At 42.8% G+C, this 27,341-nt stretch overlaps 1 protein-coding gene across 1 annotated transcript in view; it reads right to left on the bottom strand.

Moving 5' to 3' along the window:
- Positions 1-27,341, bottom strand: part of LOC144765655 (guanylyl cyclase C-like) — a 577,462-nt gene that overhangs the window by 272,592 nt on the left and 277,529 nt on the right. The window contains exons 12-14 of the mRNA XM_078650332.1: positions 14,422-14,527; positions 10,169-10,231; positions 2,159-2,230 (exon numbers count right to left, since the gene is read on the bottom strand). Coding sequence (XP_078506458.1) covers positions 2,159-2,230; positions 10,169-10,231; positions 14,422-14,527 — 241 coding nt within the window. The remainder of the gene's footprint in view (positions 1-2,158; positions 2,231-10,168; positions 10,232-14,421; positions 14,528-27,341) is intronic.

The raw sequence follows: 27,341 nt of genomic DNA, 5'->3' as shown, positions 1-27,341 counted from the left end.
GCCAGCGAGGGATGTTAAACAATAGACGTGCGGCACAATTTTGAGTGACTTGGAGTTTTTTTTTCACTGTTGCCGGGTCCCCTAGATATAAAACATTTCCATAATCCAGGCGAGAGAGTATCAGGGCCTGTACCATGACCCTTCTCGCCTGGAATGGAAGTAAGGGGAGCACTTTCCGGAGCATTTTCATTAGCCGCACACATACGGAGGCAGTTTTAGTGGCTTGGACCGAGAAATCCAGCGCTCTATCCAGCCAGATTCCTAAGCTCTTTATCTGGTATTTAGGAGGAGGGGGAGTGCCGAGACACGAAGGCCAGTTAGATACCAGGGAGGTAGGAGAAGAGTTACCTAGTAACATAATCTCAGTCTTCTCCCCGTTGAGTTTGAGGTGGGAGAGTTGCATCCACCCAGCAACAGCCTCTAGACACGGGCCCAAGGTGTTAGACGAGCCCTCCTCGTGGTCCAAAGAGACCACAAGTTGGGTATCGTCTGCGTAGGTGACAATTCGCACACCAAAAGGGAGGACTATCTTCTCTAGAGGCTGCATATAGACATTGAATAATGTGGGGCTCAGGGAGGAGCCCTGTGGAACCCCACAGCTGAGCGGATGTTTTGATGATGCCACCTCGCCTTCAAATACCTGAAAAAAGCGTTCCTCTAAAAAAGAGGTCAGCCACATCAGGGCCGCGCCCGACACCCCCATACCCTTCAAACGATGTAATAGTGTGGCATGGTTAACAGTGTCGAACGCGGCACTGAGGTCCAGAAGTATAATAGCAGTTTTTCCACCTCGGTCCATTATAGCTCTGGCTGCCTCTGTGACTGCCAGAAGGGCAGTAGTAGTGAATGCTACATAAATAACAAGTAATTGTTCTATGACTCCTTCTTCCTGTGTTAAACATAGCTATGAAATGTGCTCATTCCTTTGCCTTACATTAAAGGATGAATATCGCTCGATGAATCTGATCACAGCGAAAACACAGAATAATTCCATGGCCATCTGGGTTCTAGGTCCATGGTTATCTGGGTTCTAGGTGGTCAGTTACAGCACACTTCTGGGAGTTGAATCTGCCACAAAGAATGGCCAAATATCCTTGAAATACGGTGACTTTTTGATTATAAAAGGAGATGTGTGCATAATTACAGGAATGGCAAGAAGATGGTTTGCCTGTGTATTACAAGAAGGTTTCCAGCAAAGGCATACCTTGCACAGAAAAGAAACTGCAGATACCAGTCGTTGAGTGGGTAGAACAGAAAATATCTCTCGGTGGGACATTTTCCGCTAGAGCCGGTCTTCAGAGGGCGAAAAAACGACGTAAAAGGGCATACTGTGAAATTGCATACATTTTGAGTAGTTCAAAATTTACAAATTTTGCAAATGTCTCAAGCATAATTTGAAAGTGAAAGCATTCCACATTATACCAAAGATACCTGCTACTCTGTTGCCCAGGTATGTAAGACATCAGAGGCTTAGTTTTGACTTAATTTCTAACTCATTATGTCTTCATTGGATTATGTCTCTGATCAGCAATGAACTATTAAGCAGGTTTCAGTCTTGCGACTCCTGCACTGTGCCTTGATTCTTGTTTTGATCTGCATCATTTCTATAAAGCCAAGAAAATGCATTCCAAAATCATCATCAAAAAGAGGGATGAAAAGGAACCAGAAAGAGTGATCTAACAAGACAAGAGATGTTGGGTGTGTGGGTAGAAAGAGGCATGAGGTAGAATGAAAACCTAAGCAAAATCGTTGGGCCATGGCACTTGTTTACTTACAAATTAAGCACTGTGGCTACTGAATTTTTGCATTACAAGTTGTACCTGTAGGTTCCACTAAGGAATGAGGATTTACTGGGGTATCGGTAAGTACATGCTCATCTCTTGATGTAATGCCTCATTTTGGCCCACACTTTCACCCGGACTGATCTGCTGATTTCAGCATCCAAATACTATGCATTAAAGCAAACATCTCATATGGATCCAGTGAATGCTATTACCACCCCATCAGCATTCAGTGGGCACTGGTAATCAAGGAGGTCCTAGTATTTCACATTGAACTGAAACATCTGCTTGTAACATTCATAGGTATGAATTCTGATATTGGACTAGAACTTGGGATCACGGTACTGGAATATCTCAAACGCTAAGTTTTCCCTTACCTTATTCAAGGCAATCGTCTGTCTCTCAGTGAAGTCTCCATCATCGTGTTTGAGCTCCTTCAAAATAACAATCTAGAAGAAATTCATAGTTAGAAAAGTCAGTGAGGTCAAAGAAGCATCATCTGCTAATTCAACCTATTGCCAAGATAGTTCCATGTGATTAGATGTATGACTACATGTTACAAACACAAAGTACAGGCCTTGTGTGAGTCAGTCCCAATACAGGGCTTGATTTATATTTTAGCAGAGAGGGAACTCCATTGCAAAAGCGACTGAGTTTCCCGCCCGCTAGGACTCACATTCGGGTGGAACATAGTTTGACGAAGGCGGAGACTACTCTCTCGCCTTCGTAGTCAAATTCCTTGATGGTATAAGGGCTGTCTGTAGTGTGGCTGTATGTCTAACCGCCAACGTTAGATGGGTGGACATTTAGGCATTTTTTAATGCTCGTCACTGCCAGGAAAAACCTGGCAGTAAGGGGCAGGGAAAGTGCTCAACGCCCACCTGGCCATGGGCGGCAACTCCCATTGTGAAGAGGACAATGGTTTTTTTTTAATTTTCAAAACTAAAAATCTCACTTTGGGATTTATTCTTTTTATGTAACTTTGATGGAGCCGCCCATCAAAGTTATAATGTGTTGGCAGGAACTGCTGTGATGGCGGTTCCTGTCAATGCTTGAAATGTCCGCTGGTTCGGCGCACATTTCATAGTTTGGCGGGTGGCACCTCTGTCAGGTCTACTTTGTAATTAACTCAGTCAAGAGCTGTCCCCCAATTTATGTATGTGGCCCACAGGCCTCAGAAATGAGGCTATGGAAGCCAGATTGTGCTGGGAAGGGTACAAGGCTAATTAATATGAAGAGATGAACAATGAAAGGAGCAGAAAATGAAGGGATTCTTGGAACAGCAGAAAGGAGAGAAAGAACTAGATGAAGATAAAGTGATCAGACTGCTTATGGTGTGGGCTGAGGTAAAGGACATGAACATATGCTAGGCGTGAAAAGCCACGATTACAGGTGGGCAAGATGTGGTTGAAGTATGTACCGCACCCGATAAATGCCGACATCCTGGGTGTTGCGTTCAGTGTTTTCCAGGCTAGGTGAAAATGAGGAATTACAGTGGTGCTTTCCACATGCCTCTGAATTTACCACAGGTCTTCATAAGATAAAGTAATCTCACGACCCCTGTAGATAGTTTAGGTACCCTAACCGTCTCATACAGCAAACCAAAAGAGAAATTGAAACACCTTAGATGTTCACCACTTATTTTTTCTGGAAAACAATACCACGAAAAAAATAGAAAAAAAGTTCTTCACTGAAAAACAACCAAGATTTTCTCACTCGTGTGGCGCTTTGGTACAGCCACAACTAACATATGATACGTTATAAATTGGTTCTGTCGGATTCTCTAAAAAAATACAAATAATTACTTTATAGCAGACATTTGTTAAAGTACTAGTGCAATCCACAATATCATTGTAAAGGCGCTCTGTGTTTGGTGAAAGTGTGCTAGTGCAATGTGTGAAAAAGTGCACCAACAAAAATGGCATATACATTGATGTATTTATTAAGTTTTTGTGTGCATAACTTCTACCTACATGACATCATGAATGTAATCAAGCAAATGGAGAATCATCTTTTCCATCCCATGCAATCTATTAGTCACTATGGATATATCATCCCTCTATAACAATATCGCACAGCAAGCAGCTCAAAATCTCATCAAGGAGGTTCTAGCCACTGGTACCCACTGACTTCATAGTAGTGCTATTGGACATTGCTCTGAGGGTGGGTCTTCCCGAAAACGCAGCGGACAAGATGCAGTGGCCACCTTAGAAGCATGGTTCTGCAGTTAGGTTCCTACTACCACCTGCTCGCACTTCTTCACTATCGACAAGAGCACGGGTTCCGACGAGGAGGCACCTCCATGGTGCCCTGCTGAGACTGCTAGTGGAACGGCTGCTACACTATAAGGACATTGATGTCACCCTGAGAGATGCAAAAAGACCAATTGATAAATGGAATGCTGAACAATGTCAAACATTCACCCCCAGTACAGAGATCTGGGCCTAAATCCATAGTTTTTTTGCTCATTGTGCCATTCCAGTTTTGATCCGCCCATATACAAATCAGTCTTGACCCTGCTCCTCCATGGGAACAGTCCAGCACGAACTGCCAGGCCAGGTCCTCCTTGGACCGGAAAACAAGGATCCATGGACATCTCCACAATAAGGGAATTCCATATAGACAAATACGCAATTCAGTGCAGCAAATAATTAAAAAATAGTTACAAGCATATTGCATTTGTTTATGATAGAGCACATATGAGTACCTCCCTGCTAAACAGAATCCAGTAAGGCAAAAACCTCAGAAAGAATCTGAAAATCAACTCTAGGAGGGCCCGCTATGATAACTGTGATGTCTAGCCTTGTGCATTGGTTCCGGTAGTCATAAAGTGCATAGCGCATAAAGTAAAAATGCTTAAGACATCAATCAAAGCAGCTCTTGTTTCAGTTAAAATTACCATAAAAAGCACACTAGCCTATAGCACTGGATGAAATTACCCACAATTATTTACAATTTTTTGCAGTTCATCATTGTGCGATATAAAAAGGACGAATAGAAGATAAAAAGTAATTTGCAATTTTTTTTTTTATTTCAATCCTTTCTTCCTTCGCATATGACTCATGGCAAGCAAAAATCTGCTTACAACAAATACAATCAATAGTGAACTCTGTTTTCAAAATACTTAGGGCCTCTGAAAATGTTCTAATCCTCAGACCCATACACATTGGTTTTACCCATTTCCTCCAGCATATTGCAGGCAGAAAAATAAAATGTGTGCAATATTTTCTTTGGCATCCAACTCACATAAAGGGCATTTGGTTTCTCTCCCTGCTATTTGACCAGGCGACCGTTTGGCTATGATTGAGTTAATCTGAAGAGTGTCACATCAAAACTTCATGAAAAAGGTTTTTGCTAATTGGGGATAGATTTCTTCACGATAAGGCTCAAAACTTGGCAATGGTTTAAAGCTTACAAACTGTGTAGTGAGTCTACCCATTCTATAATCAAGATGGACTTTATCCAATATAAATTCCCATTAGATGAGCTTTAAGTGATTCTTAGAGTATACAGTCAGTGAACTAGGGGAAGGTCCAGAAAGTACTCAGGCCCAGCTCATGGAACCAGTTTTGCACATGGCGTAACCAAGGAAAGGAGAGCTGGCCCGTAAAGTTCCAGCAGCTGATTAAATCCTTGCCTATAGGGGTTTAGTTCTTCAGTAACCCAAAGTCTTATCCAGTATAATAGGGGTCTTAATACGGCTAGATGTTCCAGTCTCTTAATACCAGTATCATGGAACAGTAGGATCAAAGGTGTATTTTGGGGGAGACACATTAACATCCAGATCATTTTATTTTCTCCGATGACAAGTGAGTTCAAATTCTCCCCACTTCATAGTGCCACCCTGTAGAGGGCTGCTGTCTGAGCTCTATATCTATAAACCTCTTGAGCTGGAGACTGCCTGGGCCTTGGTAGCTTGCTGCTTTTTGACAAATGGCATGGCGTTTTGCAAGATTACCTTTGCCTTATTAATTTGAGGTTTCCATTACAGTTTTGAATCGATTGGTACACCAAGATAGCTCAAATAAGATACATGTTCCAATGGTGTTTGGTCAATCACTATATCATTCTTGAAACTTTTATGTAGTCTAATGGTCATATATCTGGTCTTGCTGGAATTTATTTCGAAACCCTTCAGTCTGCAGTAATTACTAAAGCTATCAAGTAGTCTTTGTAGCCCCCTCTGTCTGAGACAGCAAGATCGTATCATCTGCGAGCAGAAGTGCACATGTGGGGGCCCCTCCTAGTTTTGGTGAATCATGAGTGCAGTTTTGTATGTGCTGGACTACATCATTAACATACAATAAAAAGAGTGTGGGTGCCAAGACGCACCTCTGTCTCACACCCTTCATTACAGGAATAGCCTCTGTAAGTTCGCCCCCGGCCCCCATCACACCTTTGCATAGTTGTCTTGGTGAAGTCTGATTGTCTGTGTCAGGATCTCTTTCGGTACCCCTTGCAGCTTTCAGATCAATGAAAGCAATGTACAAGTGGCTGACCTTTAGTTTGGCATATTTCCAGGCTATACAGGAAAATCTGAACACCTGATCGATCATGCTGGTCTTAGTTCTAAAATCCGCCTGGCATGGATAAGAGAATATAATTATTTTGTATCCAGTAGGTTAATTTATTCAATATCTGCTTTGCGTAGAGTTTTTAGAGAATCTCAATTAAGCTTATAGATCTATAATTGGCTGGGTCTTCCTTGCTGCCCTTCTTGTGGATGGGGACAATTTCGCCCTCCTTCCATGATTCTGGAATAGGCGCACCTGAAGCCACTTCTTTGCTTAGTAAGTTGACATATGGTACCCATATTTCTAAGTCATGCTTTAAAAGGTCCCTGTGTATTCTGTCGGGTCATGGGGCCTTGCCTGATTTCATGGAATCTATGGCTCCCCTCGTCTCTTCTTTACTAAAGTGGTGGATTGGTTCTAGCTGTTGGTGAGATGGGGCCTCAGGGGGTTCAGTTGGATATGTGCAAGGCTCGAGGGACCTAGAATATAATTCAGAAAAGTGTCTACACCAAGTGCCTGGATCCAGATAATGATCTGTATTAGTCCTGCCTTTACACCCATGCGCTAGTATTCTCCAAAAGGTGTTCTGATCTTTAGTTCTGGCTGCAATAATAAGATCATCCCAATTGTCGTCATCCCAGCTCTTTGAAGAAGTTTTTAATACCTTTTTGTATTTTGTCCTAAATTGGCTTATTTGTACCACATTGTTGGTCTTGACTGCCACTAGTAGTGAGCCCTCATTATTATACCAAGGGGTGACAGATAAGCTCCCAGGAGCACTTGAAGTCAGACCAATTTTTTAGGCTTAGTCAGAAAAACTTTCAAGTTCTCAACCAGACAGTGGTGGATTTGCACTATCGGTATATCAACTGGACATACATTAATGAAGGGGATACGAGCATTGTGAAAAGCATTATAAATGCCATCAGGAGCTCAACTCTATTAACAATATAGGACAATTTAACTGACCTGCGAATATTACTAATCAACAGCTGTGAAAGCTTATTCGCATTGGCAACAGCTCAAGCTTCAAACAACCTCTCTGTCACAGTTAAGCACAATGGAAAATGATCACTCTCTACCCTGTTGTCCACCCTGAAATCATTCCGATAGCCCAATGTGCGGCACTCACCATGATATAATCTATTCTAGACTTGATAGCACCCCTTTTGAAAGTGTGGGCACATGGACTATCCAAAGGGAACCTGACACTCACTTTGAACATGCAACTCAGGGTGAGTTGTTTAACACCATGATGACTGATTATAATATGTCTGCTCTGAATGATGGTAATATGAAGTCTGGCTCTAGGAGTATTACGCCTATGTTTATAGGGAGAGGCGCCTTCATTGTAATTGATTTTATTTTCTTCTCTGCTGCATTTGTCTTTTCTCTTATTAAATATAAGGGGGCCGATTCACAGAACTAATCTGAGACAAAATTCTAAACTTACTACTTTTGACATTCACAGAAGGCATTTAGTAGTAGTAAAGTTAGGATTTTGTCGCAAGTTAGGATTTTAAGACCAAAACTTAAGACAAACGTAAGTTTAACTTAAGTTTAACTTAAGACAACATCCTAACTTAAGATAGAATCCCAACTTTACTACTACTAAATGCCTTCTGTGAATACCAAAAGTAGTAAGTTTAGGTTTTTGTCTCAGATTAGTTCTGTGAATCAGCCCCAAGGTTCTTTTGGACACAAGAAGTGACCATAATTATTTGTAAGTTACCTTCCTTTTTGGGTACTACATGGCCCCTGTCACGAATTTGCCCTGTGGGCTGGTAACTCCTCATGACGAGGAGTGCAGACTCAGATGGGAGGATATTAACCCTGACTCTTCTCCTCTTAAATTATTTAGGATTTGCTCTGATGCCCTTTCATCATGTTTTGACACACAGGGGCATATTTACAATAAAGCGGCAAAGCATGTTGTTAAGCCAAGAAGGCTAACAACATGCTTCGTCACTTTAGGAATGCAGGGCTGCACCATATTTACTAGAATATGGTGCAGACCTGTGTTTCTCTCTGCGTTGGCGCTAAATTAAGGGAGACCTTCCTGCACATAAACAAGGCAGCACACATGGAAACAGCAAAAACAAGGAAAAATAAAGCATTTCTCCTCGTTTCACCTGTTTAAGATCAGTTTTTCCCTGATCCTAATGTTGGCGCTGCCTCCTATTTATGCTACCCTTGTAATTAGGGGGCAGCGTCAAAATCAATGGGTGTTGCGGTGGAAAGCCCACCACAACACCCATTGCCTGCCTCTTATTTACAAGGCAGCGTTAAGCCACGTTAACATGGGCGGGCAAGCAAGCACGTATTGAACTGAGAACGCTCACACTACCCTACCTAAAAGGGGGCTTTGTGGTGCCGGATGTTTTACTCTTCTATCTCTGTGCACAGGTGCATAACGCGCATTATTGGTTCTGCCCGGTACGCTATATGAGACATGTAGCGGTAGAAGATGGAGATGCACACCCCATCCCACTTAGTAGCATAGTGACATACCAGGTGCACATATAGCCAAGAATGAAATAAATACCATACGTACAACTAATGCAGCATGGCAGAAAATGGGAAAACTAGCACATAAACTACCATTATATGCACCAGCACTGCCATTGCGACATCATCCCGCTATATCTGTGACACAAGAGGGGAATGGAATGTCTATGCTACAACAAGTTGGTATAGATAGGATGGGAGATATATATATATATAAAGACGGCAGGTTCATCAATACTAATGACTTAAATTACATCAGTATTCAAACTTTATTATTCAAATTTGCATAACATTGACTACGAGGAGCGGTAAAGAACTTATATCCCGTTTTTCACAATGAGCCGCCGACATTAACGGCATTACAAATGATTATTACCAACTCCAATATTGCACGTCTTTTATCAAAACTATATAAACTATTACAAGAAGACATAGCTGGAGACACTGCTAGAAGTGGCAGACTGGTATAACTGCTGTGCATTGACCGAAATGCTCACCCCTACTGGCAACCTACGACTGGTACACTATAAATAGTTACATCAAACATATCACACTCCCATTAAACTACAGAAATGTGGGCTTAGATCAGATACATGTTGCCGAAGATGTGGGGAGGAAAACACGGACTTTATGCATTTAGCATGGAATTGCATCAAAGTTAGGGATTACTGGGTGGAAATAACTGAAATACTAGGCAGAGTGCTAGAAACTATTATCAACTGTACAATACAAACATGGCTGTTGGGCCATGTGACACTTTTGCGCTCTCTAAAAACGAAGTTGTGTACTATAGCGTTGCTATTGGCGAAGAGAAGAATATCAATGTGTTGGGATAGTATAAAATGCCCTAGCAGTAAGAATTGGATACAAGATATGGTATATTGTAAAGATACTCTGAAAACATACGAAGAGGAACTCCCAGCAAACTCCAAACCTAAAGATTACTGGGCACCCCTCACAGATTTTTTAAGGACTCACCCAGATATGTTGAAGTTTTCTGCTGTATGACTATCTATCCACTGTACTGCAATATGTATAACGGATATATAGGTCACTTGCAATGTTGAGACGAGTGACACCAAGGCCTGAATTGTTCTTTTGTTGTATGCGAAATTTGGAATGTAATCAAAAGCCTCAATAAAAAATAAAATGTAAAAAAAAAGATATAATTTACCATGTCACGAGTTGTGTAATATGTGATATTAGGTTATAAGCAGTGCCTGACGAAGTTGCAAGTTATCCATAGTTTACTGACCTGGTTATGGTTTGTTTACCGATCTATAAAGTTCCGTTTTCTCTTTGGTTTTATTTCCTAACCATAACTGCAAGATTGCCTTTCAAGCAGGGAAATTCAGATTGTGTTACCTTTTTGTCATATTTTGCTTGACGGAGCCTCTGAGTCGAGTCTCTTCTCTTTTCCTCTTCAAGCTAAAGAAATACAAAAAACAAATTCAAATTCGCCATTCTCATATTTCCATCCATGGCTGCTGGCTGTGTTGTCAAGTGATCATCTTGAAGTTCCTGATTCACAAAGCTGTGAATAGCTGTAACTTAATTTATGCCTGACAACTATGAGCAAAAGGATACGTTCTAGAGGGCGATTTTACTACTGTATAATTCTCAACCACAACTATGTAGAATTACTCAATAGTATACCCCCTACCAAGGATGGAGAGTAGGCAGACTGAGGATTGGTTTGCTTCATACGTTTTTGAACACCCAGAAACTGGCATTCACAAACTGCTATTCGATCCTTTCCTACCCTGGAAATGATTGGAGTTTGAATCCAGCAAAATATTGAATTAACTCCTCTTCCAGAGTGTAAAGGGGAATGATCATATTCAAATTTGAAGGGGAATAACATACATAACAATTATCATCAGCACGCAAACAGACTTACTTAAATGAGGAACAAATGGCACATCGACATTGGGGACAATGTGGATGATTAGTAGAGGGATACATTACGATTCCCCAGAGAAGTGGCCATGAAAACCAGTTACGTACTAGTGCAACTAAAAATGCTACACACAGTACATTACAGCAGAACACTGCTTAAAACACTTGGTAAGGCAAAGTCGGAGGCATGTTTGAGAAATTGCAGGGGGAGGGGTACATTCTTTCACTTGTGTGGGAGTGCCCCAAAAGGAAAGGTTACATACATATGGTCCTAGATCTGCATGGTAGGTATCTTCATTGAAGTCATAAATATTGAATAATTCCCTCCTGCTTACGTGACCCCTGAACACATTTTTAACATAAATAATCTTTGGAGAAATTTTTACCAGAGAATGTTCCTCATTCAAGGTAATTTCCGATGGATTCTCAGTGTAGTCTGTCCTAGATGTCATTTTCTTTCTGAATGCTGGAAACAACAGCTTTTTGAATGTACACCATTTGTCATGGCCCTGGGCCTGTACACTAAATGCTACTCGTGGGCCTGCAGCAGTGATTGTACTACCCACATAAGTAGCCCTTTAAACATGTCTCAGACCTTCCACGGCTAAGCCTGTGTATACAGTACACACTGCCATGTCGACTTTGCATTTAGAACCCCTTGCCAAGTCTTACACTTCCCTTTTATTGAATATAAGTCACCCTTATGTTAGGCCCTAGGCAGTCCATGAGGCAGGATGCTGTGTAACTAAAATGTAGGACATGTACTTTTTACTTTCAAGTTTTGCATGTCCTGGTAGTGTAAAACACCCATATTCATTTTTCACTATTGCAGGGCCTACTCTTCTGGTAGGTTAACACTGGAGATTCCTTGTTACATCTAATAAGTTTAAGTCCCAAATTGGAAAGGTGTTGATCTGTCAAGTTTGGTAACTATGGACTTGTAATAATAAATCCTTTTTAATGGCTACGTTGGATTTATTATTACAACTTAAAAATTTCACTTTTAGAAAGTTCGCATTTTTATGCTATTAGCTCTGTTGGTCTGCTGCCTGTCTCCCATACACGTCCTGGGTGGGCCACAGCAGGGCCTTGTGCATTTCCTCTATACAGTGACACATAATGGGAGCTTAGGTGTTACTTGATGGACCTTAATGGGCCATTAGGTGGTTTGATGGGTGGGGCGGAACTGAGCACAGCCTCACTTACACCCTAATGGGCAGTGTCCTGTCCCAACACAAAGGGCTGCATACCTCCCTGTTATGTTATTTAATTTTTTTTATATATAGCGCACGGCGACTCAAAAAGAGTATCCCGGCGCTTTTTGGTAAAGGAATGCTGCATCATAATAACATAACACGTTTAAAAGAGGGAAATAAAACAAGGAGGACCTGGAAACAGACAAAAAAAGATCTACTGAGTAAACAGCCAAGTCTTAAGATCTTTTCTAAAAGCCAGTAAACTGGTTGCTCCCCGCAGAGAAAGCGGCAGGGAGTTCCACAGCTGTGGTGCAAGTAAGCCGAAAGAGCGGCCACCCACGCGGGCCTTCTTCACTCGCGGGACAACCGCCAGAAGCAGAGACTCCGACCTCAGGGAGCGAGTTGGATAATAAAAAGACATTCTCTTTTGAAGATATTTTGCTCCCACCGCATGGAGGGCTTTATAAGCCAAGGTCAGAGCCTTAAAGGCAATCCGTTTCCGAACTGGAAGCCAGTAGTGGGTCTGGAGCCATAGCTGGGATGAAGGACTTCTGCGCACTTCAAAACCTTTCTTTGAAGTCACCCCCACTTCAAATGCACAACTGGGTATAAGTACTGGACCTTTGACCCTACCAACTCAGTACACTTCTAGACCCAAAACCAACTTACCAAGAAGAAGAACTGCTGTGCTAAGGACTGCCACTCTACTGGACTGCTACTCTGGAAGACTGCTGCCTTGCTGTGCTGCCATGCTGCCTGTTGCTTTCTCTGACTGGATCTTCATCACTTGACCAAGAGTGACTACAAGGGCTAGCTGACTAGCTTCGGGGTCTTAGAAGACTCAGGACATCAAAGTCTTCCCTCCTGCTCCAGGTTCATTGGAAGTGGACCCAGGTGCTTGCTCCAGTGGGATTGAGGCATCCGCTCTGCTGTGCCTGGAGAATCAAAGCATTGCCGCTATTGGGGAAACAGCACTGGTGCATTGTGCGGAGAACCAGCATATTGGAACCGCTGAATCGGAGCCACCTCAGAAGGATGATGGATGCATCCTTTCGACTGCGTGGCGAAACCTTGAATAGTGGGCTCAGAACCAACGCATCACAGAAGCAGTGGTTTACTTCGGAGCATTGCCATTGTTGCGTGTTGAAAACCAACACATCTCCTTGACTGCCGGATCATCGACACCAACGCATCGCTTGGCTGCACCCCGCATCTTGTTGTTTGCAACCAGGATTTAAGTACGTTTGTTCAGCAGGGCCTGTGTGGGTCATGTATCCGGCCTGTGCTCCATTGTGGTTGGCCAGAACCCTTGACTTTAGCCCAGTACACTGCAACAAATTAAGTCTTTATGCTCTTGTTGCTTCTTAGTGCTATTTTGCATTAAATCTGTAAAGATTCATATCTGGACACCTACTTATTGGGTTTTTGTGATTTTGTTCTTGTTTTATTTATAAAATCATAATCTATTTTTCTAAACTGGAGTGAAATCGTTTTGTGGTGTTTTCACTGTGTTACTGTTTGAAGTGTTACACAAATACTTTATACATTGCCTCTTAAGTTAAACCTGGCTTCTCTGTGCCAAGCTAGTGGGGAGCACAAGTTTATTTATGGTGTGTATCTGACTTACCCTGACTAAGATTCTGGTTACTAGTTGGACAGGATGCATACCGCTGCCAACCAGAAACCCAATTTCCAACTAGTTCTTATCAGTTCCTTTCTGGGGCTCCCTCCTGGTTTTCTCCTGCCATGGGACCCTTGCAGGTTGGGAATTGGGGTGGGGCTGGTGGCCTGTCGGGGTGAGGAATGTTAACTTTGATTTAACGCTCGTGCATGGTGGTATTGTCTAGTCCCTATACCATATCCGTTCCCTATCACTGTACAGTGCTTTCCAGTTCCATTTCCTTTGGATCAGGAACCGTTTTCTCCTCACTTCTGTTGAACGTCATAGATCTCCTTTGAAATAGGCACCAAGGTTTATAGGGCTCAGGGCTTGTGACTTTGGGAGTGCTACTCATCTGACCTTGACCTCTATGATGCACTGTGAGCAGCTCCAAGCTCTGTCTTTTGCCAGGAGTATGACTGCTGTTGCAGCTTATTGATGTGGGATCCTCCTCCTTACATTGTGTCTGAATTCCTTTTCATCAAGCAACACCTGGAGGTTGTGGGAGGGAGAAGGTTCTCCATTGTATTGCACAAGGATATGTGGTTTCTGGGATTCTACATGTAGGAATCCCTATTCACCCTTTACATCCTCCTATTAGCTCCTGTCCTAATGCCAAGGATTCGAACTCGATGGACCACTATTGCCTTCTCAACACTATGTCACTCACACAGGTTAAAGTGTAATCCAGTCCCAAAGGATTGCCCCTCTGGGTTTTCACCGGGGTACAACTTCCATGACTGGTTGCGCATATCATTGGGTCCCATGTTTGACTGAGGTTAATGCCTTACACAAGCTGTTCGCAAGCTCTATGACTTTGACTTGTCATTGGCCACCTTAATTAAACTTCTGCCACTGCCTACCTTCAGGCTGATTGGGCTGGGTGCATGAGTGTCCAGTGGGAGGATTTTATCACTTGGGATGTGGGTCCACTTCTTCAGACGCTGCTCTTTGTCCATCCGGTACTTCCTGTCCTCCCAAAGAAAAATTATGATCAGTGTCACAGGAAAGATGGAGTACAGGTCACCAGTTCCACTCTCTTCAAGGCCCAGGGAAATCAACACTAATTTTATCAGAAGACGTTACAGCAACCATCTACCTGCAGTTCTACTTCTAGATTTCTGTAAACCTCACCAGACCACCTAAACATTAAGCCTGCTTGAAAGTTTCAGTGGCACCTCCTGCAACACCCATGTAAAACATTTTGGTTTACAGAAATAATGTTGGTGCATCAGATATGCTGAGGATCACGAAATGCAATAGCTTGTGGTGCACTGGATCAGTGAAACAAAGTGTTTATGAGCAGTAGGTGATTGTACTGTTCCTATGCATATACAACAACATACATAAAACCTCAAATCTACCTCCAACTATATTCCATAAGGAAGAGATTGTGCTTTGTCCTTCAAGAGTTCACTCTCATTCTTCATGTAGGTGAAGACAAAAAAGTTTCTTACCTTTAGTCATTCATAAGGTGGGGAATCTGATGATCGATACATATATATAATCATAACTGCTTTTCGAAAGGTTATTTTTTATTATGGAGAAGATGATCTGGTTGAAGCACCACTAATGGAGGAATGCACTAACTTTTCAAGGATATCAACCGAAAAACTAAGATAAAAGTATATAGACAAGGATTGTGGGGATCAAGGCAGGGTAATTGTGAGCATTGTGGGACATCAAGGCAGGGTATGCCAGGATGTTCTGCCACACTTTGTCTGTGCCAGGGCAGTCTAGCTCAAAGTCCCAGTGGTGGCATAGTGAAGTCAGTGGCACTGCAGCGTGTGTGCGTGAAAAGATGGAAAGCCATCTCATTAAACGGCGGCCCGTCCCCATGACATGCAAATATTGGATCGTTAGGTGCATTGTGTGTTTATGCTTTATTGCACCTCAGTGTGCTCCCATAGCCCAAATCAGGGAATTGTATAGCAGAAATTTGCCCGGGTGCAGCCCAGCATCTGTGATTAGTTCCTCCAGTGAGATGAGAATGTCATCCTGATAGACATCTCCCAGACTGTGGAGTCCCCTGCCATGCCAAGGGCCCCCCTTTTCCATGGAAGGACCAACCCACCCGGGGTGTTCCGAGCAACGGGAGCGCAGGACCAAATGGCATCACTGACCAAGTAAGGAAAAGACTTCTCCAGGCATGCGACCCACATGCAGGGAGGGTGGGGCAATACTGAAAAAGGACGGAAAAGGTGTAGCAGTCTTGTTAATTCCCATGGGGGGAGGTGGTCACAGTGTCAGCCAGCTGGCAGCCCAATAGCCATCTGGCCACCCATTGTAGCCGAGAGGCTAAATAGTAGTGTCCAAAATTTGGTACTCCGAAGCCTCCATGGTCAGTCAAATGATAAGGATTATTGAGAGCAACCCTACAACGCACAGCATGCCAAATAAAATCCCCTGTTAATAGTTCAAGCCAGCAGAAGAGGGGCTTAGTGACACAAAGGGGAAGATTAGCAAAAAAATCAGTAGGCATGGCAATGTCACCCTTTTTGTGAGTGCTATGTGGCCGCCACTGCAAGAGGTAGTAACCGCGAAAACGTCATTTGAGTCCACAGGGAGATCACCATCTGTGTAAGATTGCCATCCAGGAGATCAGTAGGGCTATGATAAACTCTTATCACCAGGTAGCAAAATGTAATGGGCTGCCATGATAACAGGGTAAAGTTTATTCAAAGAGCAGGATCAATCGCTGTAGTGGTATATGAGAAGAGGTAAGATTTAGCCCAGTTAACCTTGAGGCCTGATACACCCGCAAATCTAAAGAGTGTCAGTGCTATATATGCCTGGATGTCATGAATGTACAGTAGCCTATTGTCCACAAGGAGTGACACTGAGTGGTGTCCGTCACTTAGTGGTATACCCCAATGCTGTCCCTGCATACGGAGAATATGAGCTAATGGTTCTATTGCTAAAGAAAAGAGTAGTGGGGACAGGGGACATCCCAGGCAGGTGCGCCTGTGGACTGGAACCATGTCAGAAATGAGGTAGCCCATTTTTACCCTAGCAGAAGTGTGAGTATAAAGACGTTTAATTAAGTGGATGAATTGGGTCCCCAGGCCACATTAAGGAAGCACCTCAAACAAGGTATGCCCACTCCAGGGAGTCAAAAGCTTTTTCTAAGTCTAGCACCAGACAACCTGCTCAATGCCAAATGGCAGGGTAATACTCCAGTATGTGGAAGAATCTGCATAGGTTGAGGGAAGTATTTCTGGATGACACAAGCCCATTTTGATTGGGGTGGACCAGATGTGCGACCAAGGGGGCTAGACGATCTGCTAGGATTTTAGCGAGTATTTTATAATTTACATTGAGGAGCACTAGTGGTCAATAGGACTCTAGTGCAGTAGAATCTCTTAACAGGTTTTTGTACTGATATAAGAAGCATTTCGCGAAGCGAGGGTGGAAGACAGACCGCTGACATAGCCTTGTCAAATAGAGGTTTCAGAATAGGTCAAGAGGGGAAGGGTAAGCATTCTAGAATTCAGGTGGTAGCTTGTCAGGACCATGAGTCTGGCCCCTGGCGAACGCATATATAGCCTTCTTAAAATTGACGAGTGTGATGTCACTGTTAAGCTCCTCCCTCTCTTCCTGTAACACTCGGGCAGGACACACTAGTTAAGAAGGACTCCGCTGATGCAGAAGACACCAATGCGTATGGGAAAGTGTAATGCCACTTTAATGCAGCATGGATATCCCTCTGTGCGTGTCTGAAAATCCCAGACTGTGTGTATGGCCAATATGGGATGTTGTGTCTGTTCTTGCTGGACAAGCCAGGCAAGTGGCACTCGTGATTTTTTCACCTCAGAGTGTGTTTCCGCTGATTGGGCGGCATAGTTGAGGCAGCAAAGTCTCTGCAGCAACGCAGCGTGCTCACGGTGTGCTTGTTTAAGGTGCTTCCTCTGCAGAAATTGTGCCTGCTTCTCATATCTGAGCAGTGCTCACTTCACCTGAGAGACATCTCAATCAAGCTGATGTGGAAACTCAGGACGCTACCCAGGCAATGTCCTCTGGTCTCCACATTAAAGGCATCCCACACGATCAATCAGGAGGTGGCAGTGTTCGCATTCATGTCGAAATATTCTGATATGTTACTGCTGAGGGAAGCTCGAAAGAGAGAATCTTACAGTGCTGCCACCTGCAAGCGCCACACTAGAATAGGAGGAGGACTGGGGTCCCAGCATAGACACAAGTGATGGGGGTATTGATCTGAGTGGCTGCTGCTGAGATAGTCAATGAGAGCAACATTCGGAACTAAATCCTGCATGCTAACTAGATGATCTAAAAGAACATGGAGGTCATGAGCATGTAAGTTGAATGAATATACTCTTGTAAGGGCATTATGCAATCACCAGACATCTAATAGATTACATTGACTTAGCCAGACAATGTGTGGGCATTTGAAGTGGAGATTGTACGAGGAAGAAGGGGAAAGGAGCGGTCCAAATCAACATTCAGGACACTATTGGAATCTCCACCCAATAACCAGGGGAGTCAAATCCAGCACGTTGGGACCCCAGACAGGGTATCCAGGAAAGCTGTCTGCTCAGAGTTAGGAGTATATATGGCTCCAAACAGTATATAATGACCCTCTGGCCTTCTCTCTACAAAGACGTAGGGCCCCTCTGGGTCCACAGCTGCAGTATCAGCAACAAAGGGGACCGGGCCTTTACCCACACCAGGACCTTACAGGCATATGCAGGATTGTTAGTAGAGTATACCTGACCTCTCCAGCACTTTTGTAACCACACCGCCTCTGCCTGAGTGAGGTGAGATTCCTGCAGGAATGCTATGTGATTCAACCGACGGCGTATGTAAGAGTACTAGCATATCTACAGGAAAGAGTGTGAATGCCTCGAACTTTGTTAAACCCGGGTGTTTCTTGCTAAGAATGCAGTCAATGCAGGTCTGCAGAGAATGGGGCAGAAAGCATAACCCTTGCGTTCCACGGAAGCCACATGATATCAAGCATACTGACCTGCATTGCCTTTTGAAACACCATGAAGCAACTCTTGATCACTCGCTTAACCACTAGTTGCCTCTGGGAGTGACCAAAGACCAGCGGCTCCACTCAGGTAAAGACAACTCTGCTGCCCTTGGCTGTGAGTAGGAGGTTACCAAGATGGTGGCTGAAACAGAGAGTAGTTGAGAGCTCTGCCAGATCTACTACATGGCAGATTGCACACTATCATTCACCTGCCACTGTGGACATGGTGAGTAGCAGCATTCCATGTCAAGCAGTGAATAGAACAGTGTAGAAATGCTGTTGTTACCTTTGCTGCTAAGTAGAGCAAACCAACTTCAGACAAACTACTCTGTGGTGAGAGGGCTCTGTCGAGGAGCAAAATAAAGTACACATGGTGGAGTCCCACCTAATTTACCCTTCTGGTGGATGCCCTGGGGAACAGTGACCAGCCTGAGCATCCACATGTGTGCGGAGCGAAGACCGAGCCCATGAAACCAGAAGATCCCAGAGAATACCCAACCTGCCTGCTGGAAAAAAAGGTAAATGGCAAAGTCAGGGAGCAGCATGAAGGTATGATAGGAGGGGATAGTGTTCCTTGGTACCCTGTTGCTATGAATGTATGACTGATGGCCCAGACTGCACCACATAAGGTGGAGCATAGACAGAAACAGAAGCACCAGGCCTAGAAAAGCTGTGAGCCATGACCCTCCTTTCTGTTCTACCATCATGGAAGGATGCTTGTAAACCTGGGACCTGGATGCGGGTTGTCAGACATTTAACCCAAGAAACTGGAGAGGAGAGAGCTAGTAAATAAGAAAGAAGTGGTGAGTGGAAATGCAACAAGGCAATAAGGGATTGATTGCATGGGTCAGAACCTAAGACTAAGTTTAATGTTGCTGCAGCCAAAGTAACCAATGGACCAATAACAACGGGAAGCACTTCAAGAACAATGTAAACTCTGTGAGGAGGAGCCCTACTGGAAGCAGAAGCATACTGCATGGATAGACAATTAAAGGATCACTAGTATTGTCATCACCTCCTCTAATACTATGGGTGATGGCTTCTACGCCTCCCCATTTCAGATCCTCTATTCTGTGATTATGAGTAATCCAGTGTTCCACTAAGGGAGCTGCAAGTTTTTTGGTTCTAATAGCGGATTTATGATCAGTAATCCTAGTTTTAACTTATCTTGCTGTTTCACCTATGTATGCCTTATTACATGGGCATTTGATTATGTAGATCAAATTTTTAGTTTTACAGTTAATAAAACTTTTGATCCTGTGATTGACTCCATTGTAGGTGATTGTGTTGCCCTTCAACTGTGATGTGCAATTACAGCACATATTACATGTAAAATTTCCTGTTGGTAGTGGATTGTTGTCCATGGTGCCTTGGGTTATACGACTATTTTCTTTAAAAGTATGGACTAGGCAGTTTCTTATTGTTCTATTCCTACGAAATATATTAATTTTTTCGTATTTTTATAAATTGTATGTATCATTGTCAGTTATTCTTTGAGTTGTAGTGTACTGCATACCCCATAGAGCCAGGTAGAGTGTTTTTGTGATATACCCAATTGTAATAGAAGATACACTTTTTCACCTCCCCTTAGTTTCTCTCCAGCGATCCAAGTCTGCCACATTCTAACAGGGACTCTCTTCTTCTGACTGAATTTCCCCCTCCCTGATATATATCTCTCTGGGGAACCTCCCTTTACTTTGAAGATTACTATGAGAAGACCAGTGGAAGTTATCCGACCGAGTCAATCAAATAGAGGATGAATTATCCAAACTTTGTGAGGTTACCTGAATAAGTGGAGCGAAACAACATGCTTTTATTCCTTCAAATATGGCTCAAACTACATTGGCACCACAGGGAATTCCATCTTTCTTCACGCTGGAAGGAGCGCACCGAGAGCAGGTTGTGTGAGCACTGCCAGAGTATCTCCCGCGCTCTCTGGTGATCAGGCTGCTAAACTATCGAAACAGATATACGGTCCTGCAAAAGGCAGACCCCTGGCGAAACTACAAGTACAAAATGAAAATAGAGCTGCCATCTACACCTGGAGCTCCCACCTGGAGACTACTATACTATAATTGACTGATGAATGTATCCTTTAACATGAGTGCACAAAGTACTCCAGTGCAGCACCTAGTAATGAAACAACTATAGTTGATGTGTGGAGTGGTTGGTGAAGGGTATAAATTGGTCACAAGAGGTCATGCCATCAATTCCTTCCTCATCTGTGGGTAAGAGAATTGCATAGTAATGGTTTAGTTGTTAGGATCAGAGGCCTTTGTCTCTCTGTTTAGGGTCTTGGGAGATGGGATTCGTTGTAGCAAGTGGTATGAAAGTAATACTGCTGAATTTTTTCAGAAGGTAGTGAATTGGTACCTAAAAGTGTTTCATACACTCTAAACCCAAAAAGCTAATTGATGAAATACCTGATGGGTATACCAGTCTAAACAACCTTAAAATTAATCGATGTGCGCAAATGAATAAAATACAAGTTAATCACATGGGATATTAGAGGTGTGGGAACACCCTCCAAGTGATTTAAAATACACATCTATATTAAACATAGGGGTACACATATGTGGTGTTTCTTCAAGAAATACATCTAAAAAAACACAGAAATTGAAAGGCCGCAATGTAAATGGGAGGGTCTGTCATTTGCCAATGGATATCCAACATATGCAAGAGGAGCACTGATTTAGTAGAGGCCAGGTATCTCATTTACTGCAACTGGAACTCACACTGATTAGGAGGGGTGATATGTTTTAATATGATGGTGCAGATGTGGCCCAGGGTAGTAAATGCATCCCTAATACAAGACAGCCAGCTTTTTACCAGGCAATTTCTGACATATTTTCTGATTGATCACACATACCACTGATACTAAATGATGACTACAATGGTGTGCTGAACTAGACTCAGACAGCTACAACCACTACCTGATGCCTCAGCGGAATGGGTAGCAAAATGTTTAAATACATGACTGATTAACTGGGATCTCACTGATAACAAGAGGAGTTTACACATAAAGGCTTGGGAACACTCCTTTTAGTTTATAGTACATGACAAAGATTGTATCCTGTGCACTAGCTCACTTCAGCCCTCTTCACTACAGTATGACTATCTAGGGCAGACACTGCCTGGTCATAACCCATTAATATTAGTGATGACATGGGGCAGACAGCATATAACCACCCTCCTGGAAACTGCAAAATAGTATGTTAGAAGATGATCAATTTAGGCAATGATTAAGAGACACAACAGAGAACTACTTTACTCAATATAAAGGAAAAGCCTCTGTCTCCTAAAAGTAGTAGGAGGCCTTCAAAGCTGTAGTAAGAAGGGCTTCAAAACTGTAGTCAAAGGCCATTGTATTAAGAACTTGATGGGAACAAGGAAAGTGCTGGACTGCAAACTGCCTAAACTTGATTATAGTCTACATAAATTAGAACAACTAGTAGTTAAAGACCCCACACAGAAACAGGCTTTATTAACAGAAAAATAAAAATATGCTACAATAGTTGAGAGGTTATTATGATTGCATCATACTGGATATATTACTAGAAGTCATACTGAAACTGCTTCTAAAACTCCCTCTCATCCCATATGAATTATTATTTGATGTTAATGAGGGCTCCACTCCATCTTACTTTTGATCCCGGCAAAAGCAATAGAAACACGCTGGAACTGGAAACATCACAAAGTGATACTGGGGAGCCTGCAGGAGGCAATGTTTTAACATCAATTGGAGTGACAACACCATCCTTGAGATGAAAATTAGCTTTATCAGTATTGACTCCAAAACTGATTTTCTGATGTGATAATTGAATGACATGAATGAGTGATTGGACAACCAACTCACACGCATAAACATGGCGGAACGAAGAATATTTGACATTGAAGATAAATCAATATAGCAGTCCAAGACTATAAAAAAGAGATGGTTAACAAATGGCAAAAATTACACTGAAAAAAGACTTGGAGGCTTGCTCATAAAGGTACAATCTACAAATAACTGGTATCACTGAAACATCAACTGTGGGGCTCACAGAAGATTATATCGAAAAACTGCTGTGTGATATGTTTTGCACAGATCAGTTATCAAAAATTCTGGTGGTTGAAAGGACACATTAATCGTTGACTTCCAGACCTGTGCCATGTTCCCTGCCACGTCCGATAATTGTAAAACTCCTACATTACTGTAACAGGGATAAAATCGTAATGTTAGCCAGGAAGAATAAAGACATTCATTAGGCTGGGATGACTATCTCATTCTATTCTGACCTCACTCAAAACTGCCAAGAAGCCAGAAAGAAAATCACTCCAAAGAAAAAGCTTCAAGAACGCAGAATCCGTATACCAAGCTTTACCTGGCCCACCTACATTTTTCCATGCACAGCGAAACTCGTGTTTTTTTCAGACCCTAAGGAAGCCAATTCCTGAAAAACACCCTAAGCCTGGACAAACTTTACCAGGAAAATACAGCAACCAACCTTACTGATGTGGAATCATGGGTTTAGGACAGTTTAAAGTTTATCACTGCACTAATATTGATTACACCACATGGTAACAAATATATTGATAAAAGTAGATGGTTTATGAACAGCTTGAACTACAAACTGTAAGTTATGATGTGTGTATGATGGACCAGTGTCTCCGGAAGCAATGACTAAGTGCATCGGCTCCCTGTTTGACATAGAGACAAGTTCCTGCAGCTTTAGCCTGGGGGAGATCAGTGCAAATATAAGTTGTAACTCTGGCCCTACTTAGGTACTTGCCTATGTGGCACACTCTATAAATACTTTGTTGTAATTATTTAGAAAATATGATGCACTTATTGGGGATTCCACTTAGAGGTTAGGGCTCTATGTTGGATGGTAGGTATGAGTTCAACAGTCACAGCGGGCTATAATCCAAGATCAGTACAGAGAATACCAAAGCAGATGCTCCTTCTTAGAAGGCATATGAAAATCTCACATGATGGTCCTCATGGGATCTAACAAAGAGCACCACATACAACGAAAAGTTCTGAAAATGATAGTATGGAATATTAGGGGACTGGGTGACCCCAGTAAAGGTAGATAAATGCTAGCATACCCAAATTGGCATGACATAGAAGTTGTATTTCTACAATAGACACACTTATCACCTGACATTCATACTGCCATTACCAGGGCTTGAGGGGAACATTGCTTTTTCACTTCTTATTCCAAGTGGGTGGCAGTCCTGGTCAAAAAGACTGCACAATTTAAACACATTAATACTTAAGTAGTCGAGGAAGGTGGTTACCTTATAGTGCTAGGTATGATCAGGAGAACACACCTTACTTGTACTTACAACACAAAAGCACCCTCATTTGCTGCACAAGCTTTCTTTTACATGGTCTAAGGGCCATATGTACAAAGTGTATTTGCGTTCTCAAATGGCCCAATCGGGCTGTTTTCGAACAAAAAATTGCTTTAACATACGTTCAAAGCTCAAATTATGATTCAGTATTTGGAAGGAACTTGTTTTGGGTGTCTTTTCCAAATACCAAACTTGAATGGGATTGTACTAATGTTCTGCAACTGAATTCTTGTCGCAAAACATTATTAGTTTACCGACTCCTTGAAGGGGGAGGTAACCCATTCGTAAATGGGAGAGAGTCCTAATGGAGCCCTTACCCTTTGAGAAAGGAAATAAATTGAAATGTCAAAGTTTAATTTTCTTTTTGCAAATGCATCCTGTTTTTCTTTAAGGAAAATGGTTGCTTTATTAAAAAGCAATCACAGACATGGTGGTCTGCTGACCTGTACAGGCCACCATCCCTGTGATGCCTATCAGTCCTAATGGGTCACAAACTGCAACCTACCTCATTAATATTTATGAGGGATTTGTGACACACTAGGAATCACTATTTGAAAGATGTACTTTTTCTTACATCAAGAATTGGGATTTCCTAATTGCGATTCAGTAAGAATTGCAATTAGAAAACCTCAATTCTAGATTGTTGTACATGTGGCCATTAATGTGTTACTCAGGGGCTCGAAATATCTCACTTCTCTATATAGTAAATGGAGTAGCATTGGCCCTTCTTATCCTTGTCTGGAAAATTCAAAGGACCTTTGATTATGGAGCACGTTTTTCCAGCAAGTAAAGGAAGGCCACTGAAAGGACACATTTCTGCAAATGTGGAATCTTCTGAATAAACACAGATTTGCTGCTTTTGCCACATAATTCAGCATCTGCTGCATAATTTGCAGATTTTACACACAAAAAAGGTTCTAGTTCAAACATATCAACAAGCATTTACAATGCAATGGCCTCGGCATTGTTAAAGGTAGAGCTATTGGCATTGCTCATAACATTTTTTTTTTTATCATAAATAAATGGCATTGTCATTTACAATGCCAATAGCTTAATAGCTCGCAAATGCATGACCTATTAAACCCCAGTTTATGTTTTCAGGAAGCTGGCAGCTTTGAGCTGCTCTGCAGGTCCCGTTATGATATTTCTTTTGATCATAGTCTAGTACGCTGTCTACTGCACTGGGTTGTCCAGTCTGAAATGCTCTGTCTAGTTTTGTCCCTGAGGAGGCATGTTTGCAGTGTGGAAACACCCAGATAAACTTGGCATGTGTAACATACAGATCTGCCACCCTCCTGTGCGCCAGTTACAGAAGACATGACCCCACTTTTTGAATTAAACACAGGTTAAGTGTATTTTTGCAGTTTCCGAACATGGCAGCCAATGTTCAATCTTCATGCATAGACAAAAAAAATCAAGTTTACCATCAAGCACGAGAACCTCTCAGAAAAGCAAGATTCATTCAATTTACTTGCACTCCATTCTTTCTGGGTCCCGGCAATACCACGCACATCTATTCTGTGGGGTCATCCTGGGAAGCAGCCGACTGGACACAGGACTTCGAGGCACCAATCGCCAATACCAATATATATATATATACATATATATATATATATATATATATATATATATATATATATATATATATATATATATATATATATATATAATATGTGTGTGTGTGTGTGTGTATCTGCACATATAGGCGGGAGGGTGCTGGTCTGTCTCAGACTCTGTCAGTGTATTGAACCCTTCACGAGTTGACCGTTATGAACAGGTTAAGATTTCAAATTTTATGGCAAGACCGGAGGCTCCTATTATGCTTTCTTATCTTGCTTTAATTACACAGCAGCCAAGATAAGTAAAAAACTACAGTTCCCAGAGGGCCAGAGAACAAACTGGGCCATGGGAATGAAAAAACGCGAGAACACCATAACCAATCATAGGTGAGCTATCAGATAAAGACCCTAACTGACTGCGCAGCTTCCTCTTTTCTTGCTGCTCGCAGTCAGATAAGTGCCTTTATCTTTTGCTCCCAGTATTTTATGCTTTGTTTCATATTAATTGTGACCGCTTTTGTAATATTTGCATTCTATTTGTTCAGCGCGTCCTCGCGCTAGTGCTTTTGCGCTACACGCGCGTGTCTACACGAAGCTCCGGCGCTTCGTTTTTCCTCCCCCCCCCCGTTTTTCAGACGCTCTTGGTAGCGTCTTAGCGCGCGCGTCTTCGCGCGTCTTCCTAACCTCTTCAGGGTCTCTCTCTCCGGTCACCGTCTCCTGCGTGTGACTGCTGCTCCAGTCCTGTGCTCCAGCCTCTGTGCCTTCTTAGCTCCGTGTGAGACGTCGCTTCACGCTCTGCCCGGCCCTCCTCTTGTACACGCCCCCGCTCTGACAATTAACCCTCGCCTACCTCCTGTGTGTGATATTTTTGGTCCTCATTCACAGCCTAATTATGGAACGTGATAGTTCCTCAGAGGAAGTCCCTACCCAGGACTCTCATACTTTTAAAAGAGATTTAAATAAATTCATTAATAATTCTGTGGAAACAGCTGTGGAAGTCTCTATGAAGAGAATGTCAAAAAATATGGAAAACTCCATGTTAAGCATCATGTCCAAAATGTTGGCCCAGTCTGCGGGGGAAAGCAGAAAGAAAAAAGTGGAATTCTCTGCTCAATCTCGTGCCCCTAAAAAAGCGTCTTTGATTAGCGAGTCTTCCTCGCACTTGACTGAGGACCCAGTTCCTCCCAGGCCTCCTACTAAGGAGGGGTTTGTTGGCTCCGAGGGTAAACGCAAACAAAAAGAGAAACATGCAGAGTCTCCTAGGAGAAAATGAGTAATTTCCACTATATTGGACACAGATGACAATGATGATGATGCTAATTTCGATGACGCTGATCAATTGTTTGACCTGTTTGATAACACTGACCCTTCCCCCCCCTGCTAAATCTGCCAAATTGGATTCTTTTTCTTTTGAGCCTGTTTTTGACTCCGAGGGTTTTCCCATGTTTGATCCCTCCACTATTCGTCACCCTAATTCTACCGAATGGTTCCCTTCTCACCATGTGGGAGAATATATCTCTGCCAGGTTGCGTCTCCCTTTGGAAGCACCGGTAAGAGCCAGGCTTAAATCTGAATGCCCTAAGCCTTCTCTCCCAGACAAAATTACGATGGTCCCTTCCATCGACCAACCTCTCCTCACATTCTTTTCCAAATTCGGCAAGGACCCCCGCAGAGGGGTGGATAAAGCTTGGACCACTTGCCAAGACAAACTACTGGACATTGTGGGCCCTCTCGCCCGCATCTTTGATTTAGCGGAAGCTTCTCGCTTAGAGGGTTCTGAACTTTCTGCAGAGGACATCTCCATGTGGGCTCAACGCGCCTTCTGCCTTCTAGGAAATGCTAACTCCGCAATCACTCATGAGCGCCGAAAAGGTCTCCTAATCAAATTGGA

The sequence above is a fragment of the Lissotriton helveticus genome, chromosome 1_1, assembly GCF_964261635.1.
Source record: "Lissotriton helveticus chromosome 1_1, aLisHel1.1, whole genome shotgun sequence".
In the NCBI taxonomy this organism is placed as follows: Eukaryota; Metazoa; Chordata; class Amphibia; order Caudata; family Salamandridae; genus Lissotriton; species Lissotriton helveticus.
This window is presented reverse-complemented; position numbering and strand designations above follow the sequence as displayed.